Source organism: Pavona decussata, unplaced genomic scaffold (assembly GCF_977016875.1).
Source record: "Pavona decussata unplaced genomic scaffold, jaPavDecu1.1 SCAFFOLD_12, whole genome shotgun sequence".
NCBI lineage: Eukaryota > Metazoa > Cnidaria > Anthozoa > Scleractinia > Agariciidae > Pavona > Pavona decussata.
In genome coordinates this window covers 1499004-1522121 of record NW_028145435.1, presented here as the reverse complement: position 1 = coordinate 1522121, position 23118 = coordinate 1499004, and the positions used below count along the sequence as shown (strand labels likewise).

Genomic DNA, 23118 nt, shown 5'->3' with positions numbered 1-23118 from the left:
TCTAATGTCGTATGCATTAAGCCTATCATATGATTAATAACACAAATCCCGGCTTTATGCTTTATTTTTTTTAATGGTTATGACTTCATCTTGCCACTCATCTTTGGAGAAGCAGAGGCAGGTAGTTGGGTCACGAGGTATTCAAAGTTTACAAGAAGACGAAAGAGTTCGTTCCGTTGTTACCTGTTTTGATTTCCTCCTGACGCAGCTATCTGCGCCTGGGTCTCCGAGTATGCTTCTTACTGTGGGATGCACGAATGACCAAACACAGAATGCATGAGCATTCTACTTTCCGAGATAATAATAACAACAATCTTTATACAGGGAGCCCACATCACGAAAGTGGTATTCAGTGGGGCTCTGTAGGAGATGGAGATGGGTTGGTTTGAAAAATTCATGCTGAAGTAGCCATATTTTTAAGGAGCAAAAAACGTTAAGATTAAGTATAGAAATCAGCAAAAAGAATGGTAAATGTCCATTGCATGATAATTCAACGAAATTTATGATAATCATATATTGGCTTATACCCTCCAGAGAAGTCATGAACCGTGGAAGTAATATTCATATTTCTCAAACTCATTTAAGAGGAAAGCAAAGAAAATCACTACTGAGACCGTGGTTTGGATATGTGTTCCTAATTACCATAACATTTTGCCAACTTTAGCCCGTTGAATTTCTCCAAGAATTATTAATCATTTGCCGGAAGTCATTTCAAACACTCGTTAAAACGTTAAGATTAAGCATAGAACTCAGCAAAAAGAATGGTAAAGGTTTATTGCGTGATAATTCAGCGAAACGTATGATGATCAGTTCTCAAACTCATTTAAAAGGAAAACAAAGGAAATCACTAGTATGACCGTGGTTTGGATCATGTTGGATATGTGTTCCTAATTACAACACAAAAATTTTGCCAACTTTAGCCTTGAATTTCTCCAAGAATTATTGATCATTTGAGAAGTCGTATCAAACACTCGTTGAAAGTTACAATTTTGCCAACTTTAGCCCGTTGGATTTTTTCCAAGAATTATTGATCATTTGCCGGAAGTCATTTCAAACACTCGTTAAAACGTTAAGATTAAGCATAAAACTCAGCAAAAATAATGGTAAAGGCTCATTACGAGATAATCTTGGCTTATACCTCCAGAGAAGTCATTAACCGTGGAAATAATATTCATAGTTCTCAAACTCATTCAAAACCAAGACAAAGAATTTCCCTAGTATGACCGATGTTGGTATATGTGTCCTAATTACCATAAAATTTTGCCAACATTAGCCCGTCGAATTTCTCCAAGAATTATTGATCCTTAGCGAAGTCATATCAAACACTCGAAAGTTTAAAGAAAAAAACTCGGCTGCGCCTCGTTTTTCAACTTTCTTCTGATGAAACACACCTTCTCGTCTGTCGCGACACGCAGGTGTATTTCTTGTATGTCAGCTTGCTTTAACTCTAGCTGTGCTAAGCGCCAGAGTTTTTATAATCTCTATTAAATTCAAGTTCAACATAAAAGAAATCAACAAAATCGCTTCGCACTATCTATTCTCTTGAAGATAGTGAGCAAATTAAGTGAGTAAAGCTTTGTATCATTATTCAATAAAAACATGAACCTGTCTTGTTGTTAAATTTTGAAGGACTAATAGATTTATACTAAAACAATTAGATTATTCGCTCTCGCCCTCATCAACTATCTCGCAATAGAAATTTCGAGCTCATAATCTAATCGATTGGCTTTGTGGCCATGGGATGTGCGACCGAGAAATAGTGGCCCGTTTAATCCTCTTCTAGCCTTTCCTTCAAAATGAAATAACTAGACTTGACGTACGTAAGCCACATTCCATGTACATTTAAAAATTATTCCACTCGCGTTTGTTGGATGATATGAGATGACCGATAGCCAACACGGCGCGCGCGCCCCGTTGGCTATCTATCATTCCATCATATCCAACAGCCCCGAGTGAAATAACTGTTAAGTGTACATGTACATGGTTCACAAATAACATGGCTTACATGGAATGTGGTTTACGTACGTACACGTGTCTATATGACATGCACATAGCGTCGGAAAGCCAGATTGTCTAAAGGATATATATAGGTTTTAAACGGTAAGAAATGAAGTTAGAGATATAAGGATGTCTGTAAAGATTTGCCGGATTTAACATATTAATCATCCGTCCATATCTGAAAGGATAAGTTGCGAATGGTCAGTCCTAAAACTTACTTTTGGCAGGTTAACTGTTGTTCCAAGTTAACTTTTCAAAGCGAGAAAATGAGCAGTTTTGAGTTTCCAACTTAGCATCAATCTTTTTGAAAGTAATTTCCTTTGTTGCTTGCGGGTCTAGTATCGCACTGGTGAACATTGTTAGATCTAATGGAAAGATCTTGAAGAATTAGTGGTGCAGAACCTTCGAATCTGACATGCGTTGCATAAATCTTCCATGGTTTATTTCGTAACATACTGAAAGCAAACACACACATACACACCCTGGTATTTCGCCTCAAACCCCAAAAATTCCATTATAATAAGCATCCAAAGTAAACTCGGCTCCTGTTTACAAAATGCAATGTTATTATTGTTATCGGTTCATGCCAATTAAGACTTGACCTGTCTTAGTTTACACTACTACTTTATAGTCATTTGGAAAGACAGGTGCCAATCAAGACCTACCGCTTACCCATGTCAATACCAAGAAGTTTGATCAGGGGACCCATTCTTAAAGATTTACGCTGGCTTCTAATCAAAACGCAACTATGCTATAGTGATGCCGTACTTGCATTCAAATACATGACTGGCCTAACGCCCCCTTTCTTCGATTTTGTTTAATGGTCGCGTGACTCGAAATTCCCACCTTCTTAACATAAGCTACAGGACAAAGGTCCTTTCATATCGAACTGTTTCGTTATGGAATAATTTAAACAATACTTTTAAGTTATGTGAATCCGTTCTTTATTAATATTTCCAAAAAAAATTAAGAAATAAACTCTTACGTGAATTTTTAACTTGTTGGTAGTATTTGTTAACTCATTGTAATTGTTATCGGAGTGTTAATATAATTGTATTCTATTGTTAAAAAAAAGTTAATTTGTATTGTATTGTATGTATTGTATGTCACTGAAGATTTGACAAAAAGGCAAATTAGCTCCGGGTAACCCTGATCCAAATATCGCCAAAGCTTAACATTCTTTTTCAAAACCTCTTGTCTTGTATGTGCAGACAATCAAGGTGTCTCAGACGAGTATTCGAACACCGAAGGATTTGATTCTTGATCACACTGGTAGCTCTGACAGGATGGTGCTAATATGACAATATACCCAAGATACCGAGCTGAACTTGGCATATTTTGACGACCAAGCAAAAACAAAAAAGGCGTTCAAGCTCGTCATGCAAACAGCAAGGATAAACCAGAAAGAGGCCAAGCGAGACTGCGAATGAGCAAGGAAATCATGCAAAAGTTGATCGCACTCATTCCAGTCGGAGTAGGTAAGATATCGAGATACAGTCAACTCTCTCATTGCGACCACTTCTCGTAAGCGACCAACTCCCTAAGCGACCACTTGGAAAACAACCATTTTGTTTCTCAGTTGAATACTGTTTCAAGAGCTCTCTAGTAAGCGACCACCCCTCAAATTTCACTTTTTAGGCCAGAAATTTGACATTTTCTTTTGTTTCCTGTTTCCGGTAAGCGACCACCCAACGTAATCACGTATGATCGTTAGTAAATCATTACTCAGAAGTGACAAAAGTTCAATGTTTAATTACGCTACCCCAGACTACTGAGTTCAAGTATAACATGGGACACAATTGACAAGTACTGTACACTCTGCTGTACTTTTCCCGAAACTTGTTGCATGTGAAAAAATCAAATAAATTAGTTTATATTTGCTTAGTCATAGCTGATAAGGTAATATTTTTATGTAATTAATTAATCAATCCAGTATTAGGCCTATTTTGTTCATCTTTCCCGTAAGCGACCACCTCTCGTAAGCGACTACTTTGTCGTGCCCCAAAGGGTGGTCGCTTACGAGAGAGTTGACTGTATTATCTGCTCTTGCGCGGTCATGTTTTAAACGTTACCCGCCTGGTCAACAAATTAAATGCCGAATTACGGAAAAAGCAAAGAGGATTCAGTCCATTAAAGGGATTCAGTGCAAACCTTATTGGAAAAAAATCACGTTGTCGCTGTACAAGTCGAGCAGCCAAGCTTGGAGCCAACTGAAGAACCAACCAAAGAGCAAGTTGAGGCGTTATATTGTCTCAATCCCGATATTCGAGTTTCTCTCTCCAGAACCATACTTGTCACGTAAAGTAATCTTGGAGACCTTGTGGCCAGGCATGTTTGTGCACTCAGTGCCTTTTTCCTGTGGATTTCTTCTAGCTATTAACGATATTTCAGCCACTTTAAAAGGCAGCAAATTCTGGCTGAGAAAAGGCGACAGCTAACCTACACGATACGTAATACACTAGAGCTTACTTAGTTGGTTGAGCGGGAAAAACGTACGCGAGGATGACGCTGAAACCGTAGCGTACTGTGGGCGGGTCCTAAAAAATTACCTTCCGTGTCAATTATTGATCTTTTTGGGGGGTAGGTTGGGGTAGATGACTAGTTTTAATGTCGCTGGTGAACAAACACTAGGCTCTGGCTACAAGTTGCTGTGTTAGCGCAAAACAAGTCTAAACAAGAAACACCTGGATGCCGCGAACACTTTTTGCGTTTCACCCCGAGAGAGAAACGACATATGCCACCATTTAAGAGAAAATGTGCGGGGCACCTGTGAAGAGGTCTCGCGGTGTTGCTCACATAAACAAAAGGTTCGAGCTCCCAAACAGTCCTTACTGAACCCACGCGCTAGGTCTCAAACGAAAGAGATGGCGCTGGAAACAAAACTAAGAACAATTTTCTTTTACAATAAGGAGAAGACACATCAGTGTAAAGGATATTTGTGCAAGGCGAGGAGACACGGAGAAAGGTAAGTGACGTGGATGTGTTTAGCAAGATGAGAAGTCTGTTTGATGCCTTTGTAGGGGAAAGAAAACCTTCAGCAAAGAAAAGTAGTTTACCTGGTACTTCGGTACTGTTCTGTGCTGTAAAACAGCATTCGACCGCCGACCGGTTAGCTCAGTTGATTGAGCATCGGACTACCGTGCGGGAGGTCGTGGGTTCAAACCCCGCCCAGACCAACACGATCATGACTAAAACACCACACGAGTTAGACTGCAAGCAGTCCCTTTCTGGTCAGTCGAGAGGGTGCGCTCACAGCGCAGCGAGACTGGAGCGATGAGAAATAAACGAGAAGAGACTGGGGGAGAGAAGGAAAAGAAAGGGACTGCGCTGCTAACTGTAACAAACGCGTTCGAATTTCCCGTCGCTCCAGCAACGGAAAATTCCGATTGGTCCATAAACAATAGCTGCTGTCAAACAAGTTTGATGTGTAATTAACTTCTTCACACGTTTGATGTCAACACTTCAGATCACTAAGAAAATGGTTTCAGTCGTGAAAGAGAGTAGCAGCGATGTCTTCGTAAATTTACGCGATCAAGTCGGCGGCTTAGTTCTCAAAGAGGGTCAGAAGCTAGCAGTAGAAGCGCTCTTGTCGGGAAAAGATGCAATGGCCGTTCTTCCCACTGGTTTTGGGAAATCCATTATAGTTATCAAAGCTTTGTATTAAATAGCGAAAAACTTTGCCATCACGGCTTCGATCGTGGTTATTGTTCCGCTTCGCAGTATTATCGAAGACCAGTTGCAGCCAAATGACTTTGGTTTAAAAGCAGTTGCCTTCGACAAGATCCCAAAATTATTAAAAGACATTGGTGTCAACTAGTACAATGTAATTTTCGCATCCGCGGAACAAGCTTTGTCGGCAGAATTCACCGCAGGATGCTTAAACATGATATTAACAACAGCTTTCCAGTTGTCCTGTACCACGTTCTTAATTACACTTCGGGCGTTTGTGTCGTCGATTTCTTTTACTCTGGGCCTCGAAAAAAAATTTAAATGCACCACAACTTCTAGAGATTTTGGCTTTTCAGAGAAGCTTGGATCAATGCCCAAGCTCGGCGATTCTTCCTCTTCGCTCCTATATTCTGGTGATTGAATAACAATGCTGAGTTGTTATTTATTAGCTGTCATTCAGTAAATTGGATTTTTAATGGGTTTAACGAATTGTGGGCGGAGTTACCCTGAACGCATCTGTTACAGCTAAGAGCGCAGTCCCTTTCTTTTCCTTTCCCCTCTTTCACGCCTCTCCCCAAGCTCCCCCCCGCTCGTTTGCTCCAGTTTTTTCGCGCTCGGCTATTTCGCGCGACCTCTCGACTATCCAGAAAGGGACTGCTTGCAGTCTACACACGAGTACATGCGGGTAACATACGAGTGACATACGGAACATACCGATACATACGAATACATACGACTAACATACGAGTAACATACGGAACATACCGATACATACGAATACATACGACTAACATACGGATGCATACGACTAACATACGGATACATACGAATACATACGAGTAATACGAATGTTTTTTTCATAAAGGAAGCTCTAATTATAAGCCTTGCAAGCATTTTTCACGTCAGGAAACACGTACCCAGTTCAGTTTGAGGGGGGGGAGGGATGTTGATCGCCACCCGCCTCAGATTTTGCAAATTTTGGAAAGGAGAGTTATTCTGTTGCTGAAACTTTAAGCAGCTGTTCGTTTATAGCTTGCGGAATTTTTTAATGTGTCAACTGTTTCCAAAATTCGACATTTCTTCATGTACATGGTTGCATTTAAGCTTTCTGGCTTGATTTTTGCACTGATTTGTTGCCATTTCTCATAACCAACTAAGGTGAAATAGTGAAATCAAGATGGCGGATCATACGACGTCAGCGCCATCCAAAATATAGTCATCTTGTAGCGCAAGCTAATGGTTTTGCACTCCATGTGAATTTATTTTATTGTGACTAAATTTAACGAAAGCCTTGGGGGAAGGGGGGGGGGGTTGATCAACATCCCCCCCTCTCAAACTGAGCCGGGTACGTGTTTTTGCTGACGTGAAAAATGCTTGCAAGGCTTATAATTAGAGCTTCCTTTATGAGAAAAACATTCGTATTACTCGTATGTATCCGTATGTTAGTCGTATGTATCCGTATGTTACTCGTATATATTCGTATGTATCCGTATGTTCCGTGTGTTACTCGTATGTTACCCGTATGTTACCCGTATGTACTCGTGTGGTGTTTTAGTCATGATCGGACCAACACTCAGGGTCTTTAAGAATTGTCTTTTTAACTCTTACCATAAATTTATATTTTGTGGGCTATTTCTTTCTCTCTGGTCCCTTGGGAGGCCTTAGAAGTGTCTAAATGGACATTTTCAGACACACTGGTTGGATTGAAACCTTTTAAAGGAATATTTGTATTTCGTCCACAAATCGACTTTTTTCAAGGAGTAGGTCCTTGGTTTTTGGCCAAACATGACCAAATTCTAAAGTCGGCATTTATCATTTGTTTATGTTCCTAGGGATCTCGGCGTGTTGTAAAAGTCCCTTGGGAACCTAAAAAGTGTCTGAGGGGACGTTTTCGGACACACTGATTCGATTGGAAGCTTTTAAAAGAACATTCGTATTTCGTCCAAAAATCCAGCTACTGTAGATGTATATTCCACTTCAATTTTATTTATTCATCCTTCACGAGTATATTGCTAACAAACAAAATCAGAAACTAGCTCCTAGTTGGCCTGACAGCTCATCTGGTGGGTTAGAATCTCGCTCAAGCCTGAAATTTTTGATAATATTACAAATGCAGTGCACTCAGCAGCGGCAGACACATTACTAACACTGATTACGTAACCCTATATTATCACCAAGAGCAAGCGAGCGTCACCGAGGGCCCACGAATGTTTCCGACATTTTGTCCAGTGCCTTTATGGCCTTCGGCTTCCAGCCCTTCACTGTCAAAGTTCATTTGGGTCATGTATCCGAGACGAACAGCTTTTTTTTTCGCTAGTACCACGTGACTTGAAACAGATTGACCACTGTAAAACTTTTGAGGGTCTCTACTTGCCTAGGCAAGTTTCAGGGCAATGGTGGATCGTCGAGAGAAACACAAATGTCGCGGGAGAAAAATATTCTCGCCGAGAACGAACGAGCGTCGCCGAAAACGCACGACGATGCACAGCATAACAAGAGAGTGACAAACTGTCATCAATTCTTGTTGAATGTCGTTCCCGTTTTAGCAACAACAATCACAAGATGAAAGTGACTATATGAAAAGTCATACATGTGAACTGCGGAAGAAAGAATGAATAATTGAATGATCATCGGAGTTATATACGCAACTTAGTAGTTGCGAAAAGAAAGCCGGAAAAAAAAATTCAGGCTTGAACGGGATTCGAACCCATGACCTCTGTGATGCCGGTGCAGTGCTCTACCAACTGAGCTAACAAGCCAGCTGGGAGCTGGTCATGTTGTGAGTTCGTAATATACCCGTGAAGGATAAACAAATGAATATGAATATATGAAACATCATATATTGAACTGCGGATTAAATAGAATAAAGATCCTCGCAGTTAGTACACTACTTAAGCACCTGCGAAAAGAAAGCCTGGAAAAAAGATTCAGGCTTGAACAGGAATCGAACCCATCAGTGACCTCTGCGATACCGGTGCAGTGCTCTACCAATGGCCCTTTTCACGGTTGATTTTTCTCATTTGCATTACAATGTTATCCAACGTGGATGCGAGGCAATTTCGGGCTAAAACTACAAAATAGCCCGAAATTGCCTCACATACATGCTAGATTTCATTGTAATTCAAATGAGCACAGTTAACCGTGAAAAGGGCAATTGAGCTATCAAGCCAACTGGGAGCTGGTCATATTGTAAATTCGTAATATACCCGTAGAGGTGATGAGATGAAAGTGAACATACAAAAGTTAATACATGTGAACTGCGAAAGAGAGAAAAATGAATAAGTGAATGATCATCGCAGTTTTATGCGCAACTTAAGCAACAATTTAAGCAATTTAAGCAAGAATTTAAAATATTCTTTGCAATAGTTTATTTATCACACTAACGTTTTTCACCTACAAAATAATTCGTGTCATGTTTTCTTTACAAATAAAGCTCACGCTTATTCATGTAAATATAAAAATATACAATATTTCCATCTCTTTACATAGGCAAGTATAAATTACATGTTTTTCGTGTTGTTTAAATAACGTATTGATATATTAAAACTTGACTGTCCCCGAAGGCAGGCTACTGTTACACAGCCTGTAGTAACGTAAATCGCCTACAAATCTGTGAGTACTCTGTGTAAAAGATGGCAAATCCTGCAATTGGAAAAAAACAGCAATTGAAGCTATAAAGCAGAACGTTTTCACTTAGTTCAAAGCATGTGACTACAAGGAAAATATCATCAGCGCTACAAACTCGGAACCATAACTTTACGCACAACAAGGGAGTCGTGGAGGACATCTACTTCGACACACAATACTAAATGTTGTGTCGAATTTGAATCATTTGTTTGTCAATATTAACGCTCGGCCCCAATAGCAACTTGAAACAACGACCGGGGGTTACTGTTAAAAAGGTGATTGCTGTATTGATTTCATGCTAAGTACAATAAAAAAGTGCTTTATTGTTCGTCTCATGGTGTAGTCAGAGATTCAGAATGACGTTTACGGCAAACGTCAAACGGCAGAAATGACCACGTGACCATGTTTATCCTACATTTACCGCTCGCTGTTTTCAGTTTGTCAGCGAAATTGAGTAGTTTTGCGTTGGGTGTCAGTAAAACGCGGGGTCGGGGCCGGGGTCATTTTTTTAAATTTTTTTTTCTTTTTCTTTCCTTTTTTTTTTTTTTTTTTCAACATCACAGGTCATTTGTGGGTAAAATAAGGATTAAAGCCAATATAAAAAAGTTAAGTCTCTAAAGCTTACTATCTTAGGATAGGTCATCGGTGACAACACTCGATGCAGTTCCGTATTCTGGCGGACATTGGTTCCGTGAATTGACTACCTTTTATTCTTCCAAGAAACGAAATGAGGCAAAAAATACAAGGTACGAGACAATATATTTCCTTGAACTAACAAATTCGTGAACTAGAATGTGCATGAACTTACTATGAACTTTCCATACATTTGTCTGTAAAGCAAACCAGCCATGAACTGCCACTAAAAATAGTTCGCGGGAAAAAAACACAGGAAAATGCATGGAAAGTTCAAAACACGACTGGACGCTTTCTGGCACAGCCTCCAATTTTTTTTTCTTGAAATCCTTTTCCTTAAGCCAAAAGTTTCCAATTCATTTGAAAAAAAAAGGGAAAAAATAAAATAAAAAAATGACCCCGACCCCGACCCCGCGTTTTACTGACACCCTTTTGCGTTAGCATTGAAAGGCCAGAATTGTTTTGTGCTATTTTCATCTATGTACTTATTTTTTTAAGAAAACATAAGCGCGAATCTGACGTTTGACGTTTTCCGAAAACGCGATTTTAAATCTCCCGTTGGATGAAACAGCCGGGACAAAAGTGAAAGGTGCCAGACACAACAATCTGTAAATGCTGTCTTTTCCATCTCCTTTCACTCGGTGTTTTATTGAAACGTCCTCTTTTGGCGGAAATGCATCTTTGGTATGTTGGAGAGGGGAGGGATGTAATTTCACGGTCAAATTTACAAGTTTCCACAGCTGAGTTCGAGACTGAAGATCTTGACCAGTCAATTTCCTTAAACTCACAAAGGAAAAAAAAAGAGAACGAAGGAAAAGGACAAGATTCCCCAACATGGACCAAATTCTCTCATAACCACTTATTAACAACTGCATCGCGACAACGGTTTGAGAGTCCAAAACTACATGCTACGGACTGAAGACCGCCGGCTCGACGTAAGGTAGGCCTCCTCAGAGCATGCGCTGACCGGTAAGACGGCTGATTGCCACACTAAGGCCACCACTCTTTGGGCCAGTTATTTAAACAGAGTCTAACTTAGCCCGCGGCTTAAGACCAATCGGTAGGCCTCCAAAGAGATTTATTTTACGTAGATAAATAGTTTTCTAGTTTGGGATGCAAGCCTTCTTGTTACCGTCAGCAGCAGCCAATGTTTGGATATGACTGTTGCAAAATTGAAAATGGCTTAGAACGTGGTTTTGTTAAACACCGTCTAAACTGTCTTTTAATAACTAACCCTTTGCTTTTTACTCAGTTAAATTGCATTTAACTACATTTACAACTTGTCTGTGAAAAAATTGATTAGGCATCGATTTCCTATCTCGTAGCCAGAGTCCTTCGGTTCCTTGGTCAGCGGTTTGTCACGACCAAGGAGCCGGAGGAGTCGGGTACGAAGGTGAACGAAATTTAAAATTATTTACTTAAGGACGGTGCCTTCTAACACCGAAGTATTTTTGTGTGGTTTATGACCATGTGAGAAAAGCAGATCTTTGCTTTTTGGAATCCAAAAAGAAAAGTGGGGGTAACCACGCATTTTTTAGAGATAATTAAGCTACAATTATTCTAAAAAGCCGTAAAATACAAGGCAATGTATGGCGCTTTCGACCAAACTGAAACTTTATTATCTCTGAAAAATGCATGGTTACCCCCAATTTTCTTTTTGGATACCAAGAGCACTTGCTAAGTTCTGCTTTCTCCGCATAGTATTAAACCGTGCAAAAATATCCCTGTATTAGTAGGCACCACCCATAGGAAACCCGAGTATCTCCTGATGCACAAAACGATTGCACAGTAACAAAAGTAGGCACCATCCTTAACTCACCTTGTCTGGAGTGAAGTTCTTCCCCAGTTCACTCTTCTGTGTGTCTGTAAGTCCCTCACAGCCACCAAGAAACTGAGGTAAGAACGCTGAGTAGAACGAGTCAAAGTCCACTGCCGCCATGTTGTACAGTGTTATGGTGATCTCTTCTTGCAGCAGGTCATGTGACCTGTACACCAGTGCCTGAAGCAGCACGTTCACGAATTGAAGCAGCATGCTGTTTTTAAAGATCGTCTGAAAAAGAAAGTTTTAAGTTCTTAATTAAAAACACACCAATACCTTTAATCCTCAAATGGGAGGGGTTCTGTTATGTTGAACAAGGTGGTCTAACTGTGAGTCTGTTGGATGAAATCCTAAAGTGTGACCATTCAAATGAAAGCTACTGAGCAGTACTTTCCTGTGGTGTTGTTTATTATGCTGCCAAGGTTGATTTAACGTTTGAGTCTGTGAAATGAAAAGTATGAACATGACCCTTCTCTTGTGATGTTTACTATGCTGTTCAAGGTTAAGGTGGCCCAAACATTTTTAAGACTACGTACCTTCTGATAAAGTTTGCATTTGGAATTGAGGTTTTCTAGCGCTTCGAGATTTTGTTTGAATATAGCGATGTCCGGCTGAAGGAAAGACTGTCCAAAGGCCTGCAACACAAAGACAAAAGCAGCTTTAGTTCATACTCAAGTTCTTCCTTTGTCTCCTTGCTCTTTGCAACATAACCTTTAATGCGCACGCCCTCGAATTGGTTAAATCCTGACTATGTACATTCATTCCTGACCTCGGAATAAGTTAAATAACAATAAATTCTTGTCACAAGGTCTGAGAAATAAGAGCAAAATGTAGCTTTCGACCGTATCTCGCAGTCTTCATCAGCAAAGTGAGCTACACGTTGTCACGTGATTACATTTTGTCTAGTCACGTGACACCAAGTGGTCAAAAATGTCGGGAAGATCATAGCCCCCATCACTGTTAAATCTGGCTAAATCTCTGCTTCTCTAACTCTGTGTTAACACGGTCATTCTTCTGGGGTTTTGTATTGGAGCGGTTTTCAACTGAATCTCCAAAGTAATTTTCGCGTTTGCTTTGGTTTTGCCTGCTACACTCTGTGATTGGTTAACAAAATTCGCGCCACTTTCTCAACCAATAAGAAGCAAAACCCAAACCAATCGTGACTTGGTCGTACGCTTTTTCCCGCGCTTAACGCCGGCTACATGTATTTGCTTCGAGGTCTGATTGGTTCATTACGCTGTTTACGTCTGTTGTGATTGGCCAGAGTAACAGCTTGGGTTTTGGTTTTACGACCCTCATTTGAACAAATTTTGTCTGTGGTTTTCAAAATTAAAACAACAACCGTAAGGTAGAACTTAAGGAGGCTTCGATACAGCAGTTAAACACTGAAGCTTTATAGTACTGAACGCTACCTAACTTCTCCTTACAATATCACTACCTTATTAAACATATAAGTCATGAGAATACAGGTATTGATCACCAAATATGAAATGCCTTGACATTTAAACAAATTCTCCCCACTAATATCATAAGAAATAAAGAGAGAACAGTTATGAGAATCTGCTTGTTGATATTGCGGCTTAAAGGGTTTAAAATGTTTTCTTTTCTTAACCATGAAAATGACGTACGGACGAAATCATGTACAGCTGTTTCGACAAAGGTTGTCCAAAAAAGCGTAAAAGCGTACGCGACAATGTCGAAATGTAGTCGGGAAAATACCCAATAAATTTCAATAAAAGCTCAGAATCCGTATTCCCCGCCATCTCAAGTCTACGCTGTACGGTCGAGGCATTATGGATTCTGAGTTTTTATTGAAATTTATTGGGTATTTCCCAGACTACCTTTCCGCATTGTCGCGTACGCTTTAATGCTTTTTTTGGACAACCTTTGTCGAAACAACTGTATAAACCGCGGGACATAAGACGAAACGAGTGAAATGAATCCTGCAGTCACTAACGCAATCTATCGAAAAAGATTGCGACTGGTATATTTACCCAGAATTGCGTTAGCGCACGAAAACCCTAAAAACACTCATTGTAAAACTTCAAACCAAGCATATACAATGCTGTTAGTGCAGGGACGAATTTCGCAAAATATATATATATATATGGCTTTCTATGAACCTATTGGCTGTGTTAGGCACGCAAGGTATTATAGTAAAATGTACAGCCGCCATCTTTTTTCCGCATGGTCGATTTGGGATCGCGTTTGAGGCAAATGGCAAACGTCAGCTTCCGCGAAAGAATTATCAAATACATGAGAATAGTGCAAAATAATTCAGGCCTTTGATGACAACGTGAAACTACGCAAATTCACTAAGACAAACGTGGGATAATAAGCCATTTCCGAGTTGCTTTGAACATCATTACCAAATCGAAGCTAGGTGCAAAACCTTTTATGTGAAAATAAGTTTTGTTTGCATATGAATGAAAACTAAATTTCGCGACAAAAACTTTGCACGAAGCCTCGCTTTCATGATGAGGTTCAAGGCAACTCGGAAATGGCCTATTGTGGTGACGTGGTTATTTAGGCCGTTTGCCGTTAGCCGTAAACGTGATCCGTTATCTCTCTAATCTCCATAAGACTAAACATTCAAACAATATGGCAAAGAGAAAACCAATCTTTCGGTAACACCCCACCCCCCTCCTTTTTAAGATTTCTGACCAGAACGCCCATCAATTATATACAGAAGTCCCTCTCCCGACCCCACCCCACCCCACCCCTCCACATCTTAGATTCTTACCTGCATAATAGCGGTGAACTGAGGTTGGTTCTCTATAGCATCCTCGCACGCAGACATTTTAGCCAGCAGTGATGAGCGAAAGAAGTACCGCCAGTTGTGCAAAAGTAACTGATGAAGCAGCTCGTAAAATTCACACTTGATTTCAGGGCAAGGTTGCTGCGAGAGAAGAAAATGGAAAAAGTTATTTCCTTATAGTTTACGTCGTCTATTTTAAGTGTCATTTTGAAAGCCAAATGAAACTTACTGAGCAGTATTTTTTCACTGTTTCTTCCCGGTACAAGGGGTTTCTACTTATTGAGTGTGTGGATGAAATTCTTGAGTGGAATCATTCAAATGAAAGAGATTGGACGAGAATTTGCTCCAGTGCTGTTTACCACAAGAAACAAGGTATTTCTTCGTTTTTAAGTCCGTGGGAGAAATCCTGAAGTGTGACCATTCAAATGAAAGCTACCGAACAGTACTTTCCTAAAGAATAAATGTAATTCCGAGTAAATGCATTGTGTCAATGATATGGACAACAAATGCAAGGAAACGTTGTTTTATTTAATTGTTATAATTATCTCGATATGATACTATATCTTCTTCGGACTAAGGTGACAAACAAGTGGCTATGATTTAAATACTGAAAGATAGTAAATTAGCAATTTAAAACATGTACATGAAAATAAAAAACAAGACGTTAATGTCAGGAGAATAGGCATAGGTCTCTGCTAGCTTTTAAACCCTTGTTCAAAGATGGTGCTGAACGCTTGATATGGTAGGCTTCTTTGTATAGTAGTAAATTCCAATTATCATCGTAGTCTATTATCTTTGTGTTAACACGCACGGTATGGGTGAGATATTCTTTGTTCTAGGGATTTGTCCAGTGTTGGGTTTATAACAATAGTAACATTCCTGTGGTGCTCTTCCCTTTGTGTATTGGTTCTAACTTCTGATCCTGTGCATGAAATCCTAAAGTGTGGCAATTCAAGTAAAAGTTCTTGGGTATGTTCACGGTGGCTTTTGGCTTTTAAACCTGCAAGAAAATGGACTTCACCCCTAAGTGTGACAGAATTCAGATTAAAAAATACTGAACGGTACTTTTCTGCGAACCATTTCTTACCTCAGTTACAATCGGGTAAAGCTGTTCCATGCAGAGCCCAATAATATTAGGCAGGAACGCCTTGAAAGAGGCTGCCGGTTCCTGAACCAACAACTGAAGAATCTTGAGGAACTTGTTGATGACACGTGAGCCCGCGCTGCTCTCATGCAGCAGTGTCTCTGAGAGCTGCTGACGGGTGAATGTATGAAGCAGCTGTTGTACTATCTGCTCTGTGACAGCTGGGCCTATCTGAACTTTTAGGCTCTCAAACAGCGTCAAAAGGAAACCTAGGATCTTATCGGTTGTATCTAAAACAGAAACAGAGTCTTAACTCAGTTGATGTGGCTTTCTTTCATTTCTTAGTCTGTGGATGAAATCCTAAAGTGTGACCATTCAAATGAAAGCTACTGAGCAGTACTTTCGTGTGGCCCTGTTTATCATGCTGTACAGGTGGTTTAACTTTTGAATTCGTGGATGAAATTCTAAAGTGTGACCATTCAAATGAAAGCTACCTAGACTGACCAGTCCTTTGCTGAGTATTCTGTACATCTCGCTTGCCTAACGTTTTATCATATTCAACATGTTTCGTTTTAAAATAAACAAAAGGGCGAAATTCTGGGAACAAGCTAGAGGAAAACGTCACATCAACTGCTATGACTTCTGCACGCAAAATGTGCCTATCTTTTATCATCTTCATAATAAAATCGCGTTCCCAGGATCTCTCCTCTTCCAGGGGACAAGAAGAGGTGAGGCCCTGGTAACGAGGTTGGTGTTCATCCTACCTGGCTGGTGAATAAATAAGGGGAAGATCGTGAGAGTCAGTTGAACTACATCCGCGATGGACTGGTACAGAATAAGTTTGGTCTTGGTAACCTGGTCTTCTGCTACTGCATCCATTAAATTTCCCAGCACGTGCAGGGTGAAATGAATGTGAGTCTTGGCTGTAATCAGAGCAAACACGCAATTAAAATAATTTAATTGAGTGCTGTTAAACCAAAACCAAAGTATCAACAAAATGCAAAACACGATACACCGATCAGAACGTGTACAAGCAAGGTGCTATTGGTTTTGGCTGTGATAGTGACATGAGTTATTTAACCAATAACAGAGTGAAAGTGAAATATATAAAATTCATCCATTTGAACTGAGGATGAAGAATGAATAAGTGAATGACTATTGTAGGTATGTGCGCAACTTAGCAGTTGCAAAAAGAAAGCCTGAAAAAATATCTTTTCACAAGTGCTTAAGTTGCCCACATAACTAAGATGGCCATTCACTTATTCACAACAACAGAGTATTGCAAAACAAAACCAAAGCAAATGCGAATCATTTTCAGAACTCGATTGAAAAGCGCTCTATATACGCAACCTCAGGGATGTTGGTAGTATTCAGAATGCAGGTCTAATGTCATTGAAAACCACTTCACAGCTTAGTGGATGTTTTTGCTAGCACCAAAGGCACGAGCCTTATGAAAGTCTTGGCGGGTTGCGACCACAAAGCAAAAGTTGTCCTTCCTGACTTGGCTTTGTATCAGAGAATTAGCAAAACAATCAAACAATCACAAAAGAAACATCCATGATCCGCAGTAAGGAACATCTTAGGAACATCCGAGCCGTGGAAATGGAACTATTCAAATTTTCCGTCATCTCACAAAGCAATATCTCACTGCCCGAAAAGTACTGCGCAGAGTGGAGGTGACACATGCCCCATTCCGTTTTATCCACAAGCTTGCCCTCCAACTGTCCTACAGCTGCACGTTACAAAAAGCTTGCCAAAGTAATCAGTCGATTAAAAACACAACAGACACATTACTGGTATCATCTCCAATGAACCTGCATGATACAGGAGGTGGAATCAGTGAAGCATTAACGTTCACAGAAAAACTCACCACTCTCCTGCAGCTGTTTGTTTTCTGAGAATCCTGGTGCCTCCACCACGCTCTTGAATGGTTGTTTGATGCTTTGAATGAAGCTGTGATGGCTTTGGGACCGAACCTCCCATTCCTAGAGGCAGACCACTCATTAGTCCTTTTCTTCTCTCTTAACTAAAAGCTCTTTACTCACCACACTTGCAATGAATGTTCAGGTAAAGAATACTACACAAAGTACAAGATAAGATTGAAGAGGGGTTTCGCCAGATCATCATCGCCCAGAATAGACAGAATGCCGCGACACATCTGGGACTTTTATGCGTTGCACGCGCGAGATGCGAGACAGTCAGACAATAAAGGAAATGATCCAAAAATGGCTAACAACGCGTACATTTTGTGTATTTACGAGCTTACTACTTTTGTTTCGAAGTAGATGGGATGTGGCTTTTGGAGATAAGACATCAATGAAAAGAATGAGACCTATACGCTATAGTGCTTGGTGGACCACAAAGATTGTGTTAAACCCAAGAACACTTTAACCATTTCAGACAAACTACTGAGATTCCTGGGTTTCAAAGCATTTACTGTAATGAATGAACTCTACCGTTACCTGTTCATTGTCAGCCTTGCTTGGCCAAGGAAGCACCAAGGCATTTGACAAAGATCTGATAACCAAAGTCTGGACCTGTCAAAGAAGACAACAATACATCAAGGAAAAGTTCTTGGGTCATGTTTCCTTCAAAATCCAAATCAAATTCAAGGGCATTTCAAGAAAGAAGTGTTCATTTAAGTTTCTGTTCTCTTTATACAGCAAAAACAAGACTAGCAGTACCTCCAGAGGCAGCTCAGACAGTGCACCACTACTGACATCATGGAAGAGCTTTTGTACTTTATCCAGGGCTGTCATAAATGATGGACGCACAGTTGATGCTAACGAGTTTATAAGGTGTGATGCAGGTAATGAAATCCGTTGAGGAACCTGAAGGGAGGAAATACATCTTTGGTATTATTTAAGATTTGCAACAAGGTCTTCTAGTAAAGTGACACTTGGCGATATTACTACCCCCCAAGACCCCCCTCCCCTGCTACCCTCTGGATAGGACACTAGTCCATTGCAGGATTGCTCCAGCTTTATGTTGGCTACCAGCAAACCTTTTATCCTTTTAACCCCTAATATCAAAGGGGTGTACTTACTTACCTTGCTCCCATACTTTACTTATAAAAGTACTGGGGAGAAGTTGTTAAAATATCAAGAAAATTCACCTTGCCTTGGGCGATCATATCCTTAATTCTCATGACCTCAGGGGTTGAATAAGCATTGATATTACAAGGAGAAATTTGATACTCATCACTGTTAGGATCTACAATGTGGACCAAAGTACAGCCCCTTTCTCAAACTCCTGATAACTTACTGGGGCTGATAAGAAGTTCAGTCTTGCCCAATTAAGATGTCAGAATTGTGTGCACAAAATAGGTGTTTGGCCCAGCATGTTGTCAGACATTTTGTCAAAAAGGTCACGTCCAATCCTAAAACGCCAATTGAAGGGCTGCACAAAATATGCCTTAAGTGGCTTTTTGATGTAAGGTCAAATTCTCCTTTTGTTTCACAGGCAAATACAAGGCAATTTGGAAGGAGAATCTACAGTAGCAATTTATCAAAAGTCACTTAGGGCTTTTTTCCAGCCACCCCATCAATTGCTTATTAAGCCAAATATCAGTGCATTCCACTGATTTGATGTGAGACAATATTCATCAAACTGTCCATTAAGTTGTGCTATAACTTACACGCTTACAGTAAGTCTGACACTCTCTCGCCCTACTGTTACTTTTGCCTTGGAATTTAGCGCAAGATCAATCAAAAGCCAACTTACGTCTTTATTCAGCAAAGGAACTAAGGCATCAACAGCCTTGGAGACAAGTGCCACAAACTTTTCCTGGTGATGTTGTTGTCTGTGAGTTTCCAAATAATACTGAGCCATCCAGTGGCAGTAGGCTTGTAGAGCAGCTAGACCTTGAGCGTGGCTGATGAGAGCAAACATACACCTGTTAGGATCACTTGTGCAGAAACAACAAACCCTTTTGGGAAACTAGTAAGTAAGAGCTTCATTATTGTGTCGAAACAATTAGGGTACTGGAATGTACGCTAATTGGGGACACCTAACTGCATTACACTATAGAAGTATGCAATACAATCCTACAATACACTATGTACAGTTAGTAAAAAAATACAATTTTTTAAATAAATAAATGCTGAAGATCCACAATTGGATGGGTTACTACACTGTAGTTGTTCCAGAGAAAACAGTCTTTACAAGTATTGTCCATCAGCTGAGAAAAGTCAACTGATTTAATACGCCTATTAAAAATGCCTACAGATTCAGAAGATTTGGTGACCATTAATAACAGGGATTCTATGTCAATAATTTTATTGTCAATTTGTGACATTCATGCTAATTTTTCCACTGTAAAACTAATGAACACATGTCGGTCATTTGGAGAAAAGATGTGAAGGTCATACGCATTAACAATATTGGTAAAATAAAATTGATTTCTTTTCTCCATACAGAAATACTTATTGCTTGCAAATTTCCCCTTAACTTAACATCATGCACATTCCGGTATAGCTCTAATGTTTAATCCACTACCTACATGTGTTCATGTGAATTCCTGAACATAGAATTCCAAAAAGTCCCAGTCCTAAAATTCCCCAAAAGTCCAAAAAACCCTCAATAAAACCATGCAACAACTGAGCTTCAATTCAAAATCCAACTCTCTTTATTTTTCCTGTGAGAGAGATACACCACGCCACCAATTTTTGAATTTACAAATTAACCAATGAGTGTGTGCATTTTTAAATAAACCAATCAAACAAAATCGGTCAATCAAATGAAGCCTGTCACCGCATGCTCTGAAAAGCATAAATCCAAGCTTCTCTAAGTTTTCTTGAAAGTCGTCATAAAGGTCACAACAACATGTATGACAAGGTAGTAAGGGGTACCCAAGTAGGACAAATGACACCCAGTTACAAAGGTTCAAAATTAGCTGCTGCAATGGGAGTGTCCTTAGATACCAAAAATGTAAATGCAAATGTGAATGTGATTTGTTCATGTACCCCATAGGGAACCAGTGAGCTTCCAGGAGCTCGTTTTAAAGGTGTCAGCATGTTCCAGATCAAATTCGAATTTGCAAATGTTGATTTTGTGGAAGGAGGAAAACCTCAGAAGCTGAAGAAAACCCTTGGAGCAGGGACAAAAAACAACAACAAAACTTGACCCACATATAGCATTAACTACAGCCATCGAACCCAAGCCACACTGATGGGAGGCAATGCGCTCTCACCACTGGCCAACCCTGCACCCCTCCCCCCCGCCACCCATCTGTCTTCTCATGGGAGACCATCATAGTTATATGTACACAGCTTAAACAGTAGAAAGAAGAAAGCTTGCAAAACTTTCAGGCCTAAACAGGGGTCCAAACCATGATCTTGCACTAGCAGCGAAGTCCTCTAGCAACTGCCTGTCTGCTGGGCTAATCAAGCAAGTCAGGAGCTGGTCATTTTACCCATGAAAAATGAATAAATAAAACACATTTGACAAAATTTCTCCCTTTTTTGCACAATAAGTTATTTATAAGTATTTTGTATTCATAGCTGTGAAGGTTTCTCAGCTATTATGAAAACTATCATCATCATTTGAGAAACTCAATTGTTTACCGATCTTGTCATTTGAAGATTTGCAAACAAAAACAGGTTTCACTGGATCTTAAAAAAATTTAAAGCGTTACAAACTTTCAATTCCTTCGCAGAATCTTTATCAACGCTTTAACATAATTTCTGAGATTCTGAAAGCTATTTTTAATTTCCAATAATATTTCATATCTTCACCTTTTTCACTAGCTTGATCATTTGGTTTGTTGTCCTTGCAAAGTACACTGTACATATATCCTTACCAATAAACCGATTAGGCTCTACACAAAAATACTTACACTTCAGTAACATCTGCCTGCAGAACACTAGGAATACCAGTATGAACACCATACAGTTGACTTTGAGTACCAAACAGTGAAATCTGTCCAAGTCGATCAACAATGGCCTCTCCATCACTAAATCTGTTTGCAAAGTTCACTTCACCAATAAAATGCTCCGACAGACGTCCCAGGGCACGCTCCATGGTAGTTAAGTCTCTGAGGGTGCAGTGTAATTGACGACATTCACTCTCATTGGTGATGCTCAGATGCAGTCCTGTAAATAGCAAATGTGTATTATTTAACATTATTTTTTTCTGAAAAAAAAATCACCCTGTTGTATTGCTAGGTAAGGAATTCACTATCACAGCGTTTTCTTCTCGAGGATTTGTTAATTATTCAACTTCCTAACTCTGCATACAGTAGATCACATTTCTAAATTCCACTTCAAAAACAAAATTAAATGCAAACAACCACACAAGAATAAACAGCTAAAAAGCTTTCAACCGAAAGCGAAAAGTTGGGATTTCTTCCATTCGCTTTAAAAAGAGAACCAATTTGTACAGCACAAAAGACCTTAAAGATTAATGGCGACTGAAAAATAAGTCTTTTTTTCCGTGAAAATTAGGGTCACTAGTCTTTTAAGCATGTGCAAAATTCAACAGAATTTTTACTCTAAAATGAGGTTGTCAGGGCTAATTAACATAATACAATGAAAAGAATAACAAAATGGCCGCCATTTATGAATATGATATATGGATCATACCAGTGTTTCTATGAAACTCAGGTCCTGTAACACTGTGGAGAGAGGGGGAGGGTTAATTCTGGGGTCAGGATAATTCTGTGCACTGTACAGGGCTGCAGATGCTGGATACTGTACCCAAACAAACAACAACAACAACAACAATACATACCATGGCCAGATTTCGTAACATATTTTCCAAGGCCGATGTATGCACCACAGTATTCACTGAATAGAGGGAACTGAAAAAGAATGATTTAACAGACGAACAGATAATGATAAAAATCTGTTGGCAAAAGGGCACCTGTTTTCCAATGAGAGACAGCACAGGTCATACAAAGATAAAATGGAAACTGGGCAATTTTCTTTTTTTCACTGTAGAAATGGGGTAATTATTGTGGCTACAAATTGGCCACTGGTATCTTCTACTGGGAAGTAATGATTGTCTATGAGAACAGAACCTAATTACAGTCAACCTATGCCACACATAACAGGTATTTAAATATGAATGAAATGAACATTCAAATTTCTCTTTGTAATATCTGTCATTTGAATGGAATCCTGAACATTTTTCTGGAAATCTTCCGAAAAAGACGCATTAACTCAAAAAAATTAAAAATACTCAGGAAACATTGCTATTTTTGAAATACTTATTGGTGTAAAGTAAAGAAAAACTCATAGCTTTATACCGTCAATAAACTACCGGTAGCCCGAGGGAAATTTCTACAGAAACTCTGAAATCTTGCTGGTAATGTTCAAAACTGAGAAGTAAATTTCGAAACTCTGTTCAAATTTCAAAACTTCTGGTGACACATGATGTAGATTGACTGTAAAGAGCTGGAACTGCAAAAAATCTGCTTAGTGAGACTAAAGGATTTTGACAAAACAGAATTGGACAATTTTAATGCCAGTTTGGTTAGGAAACAGGATTAATTATTTTGTATCCTTCCTTCAGGGACAATAATTATTAATG

The 23118-nt window shown here is 39.6% G+C and overlaps 1 protein-coding gene across 1 annotated transcript in view; it reads right to left on the bottom strand.

Annotated features, from left to right (window-relative positions):
* Nucleotides 1–9018: 9018 nt before the first annotated feature.
* Nucleotides 9019–23118, bottom strand: part of LOC146487994 (exportin-6-like) — a 29507-nt gene continuing 15407 nt past the window's right edge. The window contains exons 11-22 of the mRNA XM_085125334.1: nucleotides 22318–22387; nucleotides 21425–21680; nucleotides 19312–19462; nucleotides 18273–18419; nucleotides 18051–18125; nucleotides 17459–17573; nucleotides 16353–16511; nucleotides 15592–15878; nucleotides 14490–14645; nucleotides 12283–12381; nucleotides 11747–11977; nucleotides 9019–9309 (exon numbers count right to left, since the gene is read on the bottom strand). Of these exons, the coding sequence (XP_084981460.1) occupies nucleotides 9208–9309; nucleotides 11747–11977; nucleotides 12283–12381; nucleotides 14490–14645; nucleotides 15592–15878; nucleotides 16353–16511; nucleotides 17459–17573; nucleotides 18051–18125; nucleotides 18273–18419; nucleotides 19312–19462; nucleotides 21425–21680; nucleotides 22318–22387 (1848 nt within the window). The 3' untranslated portion in view covers nucleotides 9019–9207. The remainder of the gene's footprint in view (nucleotides 9310–11746; nucleotides 11978–12282; nucleotides 12382–14489; nucleotides 14646–15591; nucleotides 15879–16352; nucleotides 16512–17458; nucleotides 17574–18050; nucleotides 18126–18272; nucleotides 18420–19311; nucleotides 19463–21424; nucleotides 21681–22317; nucleotides 22388–23118) is intronic.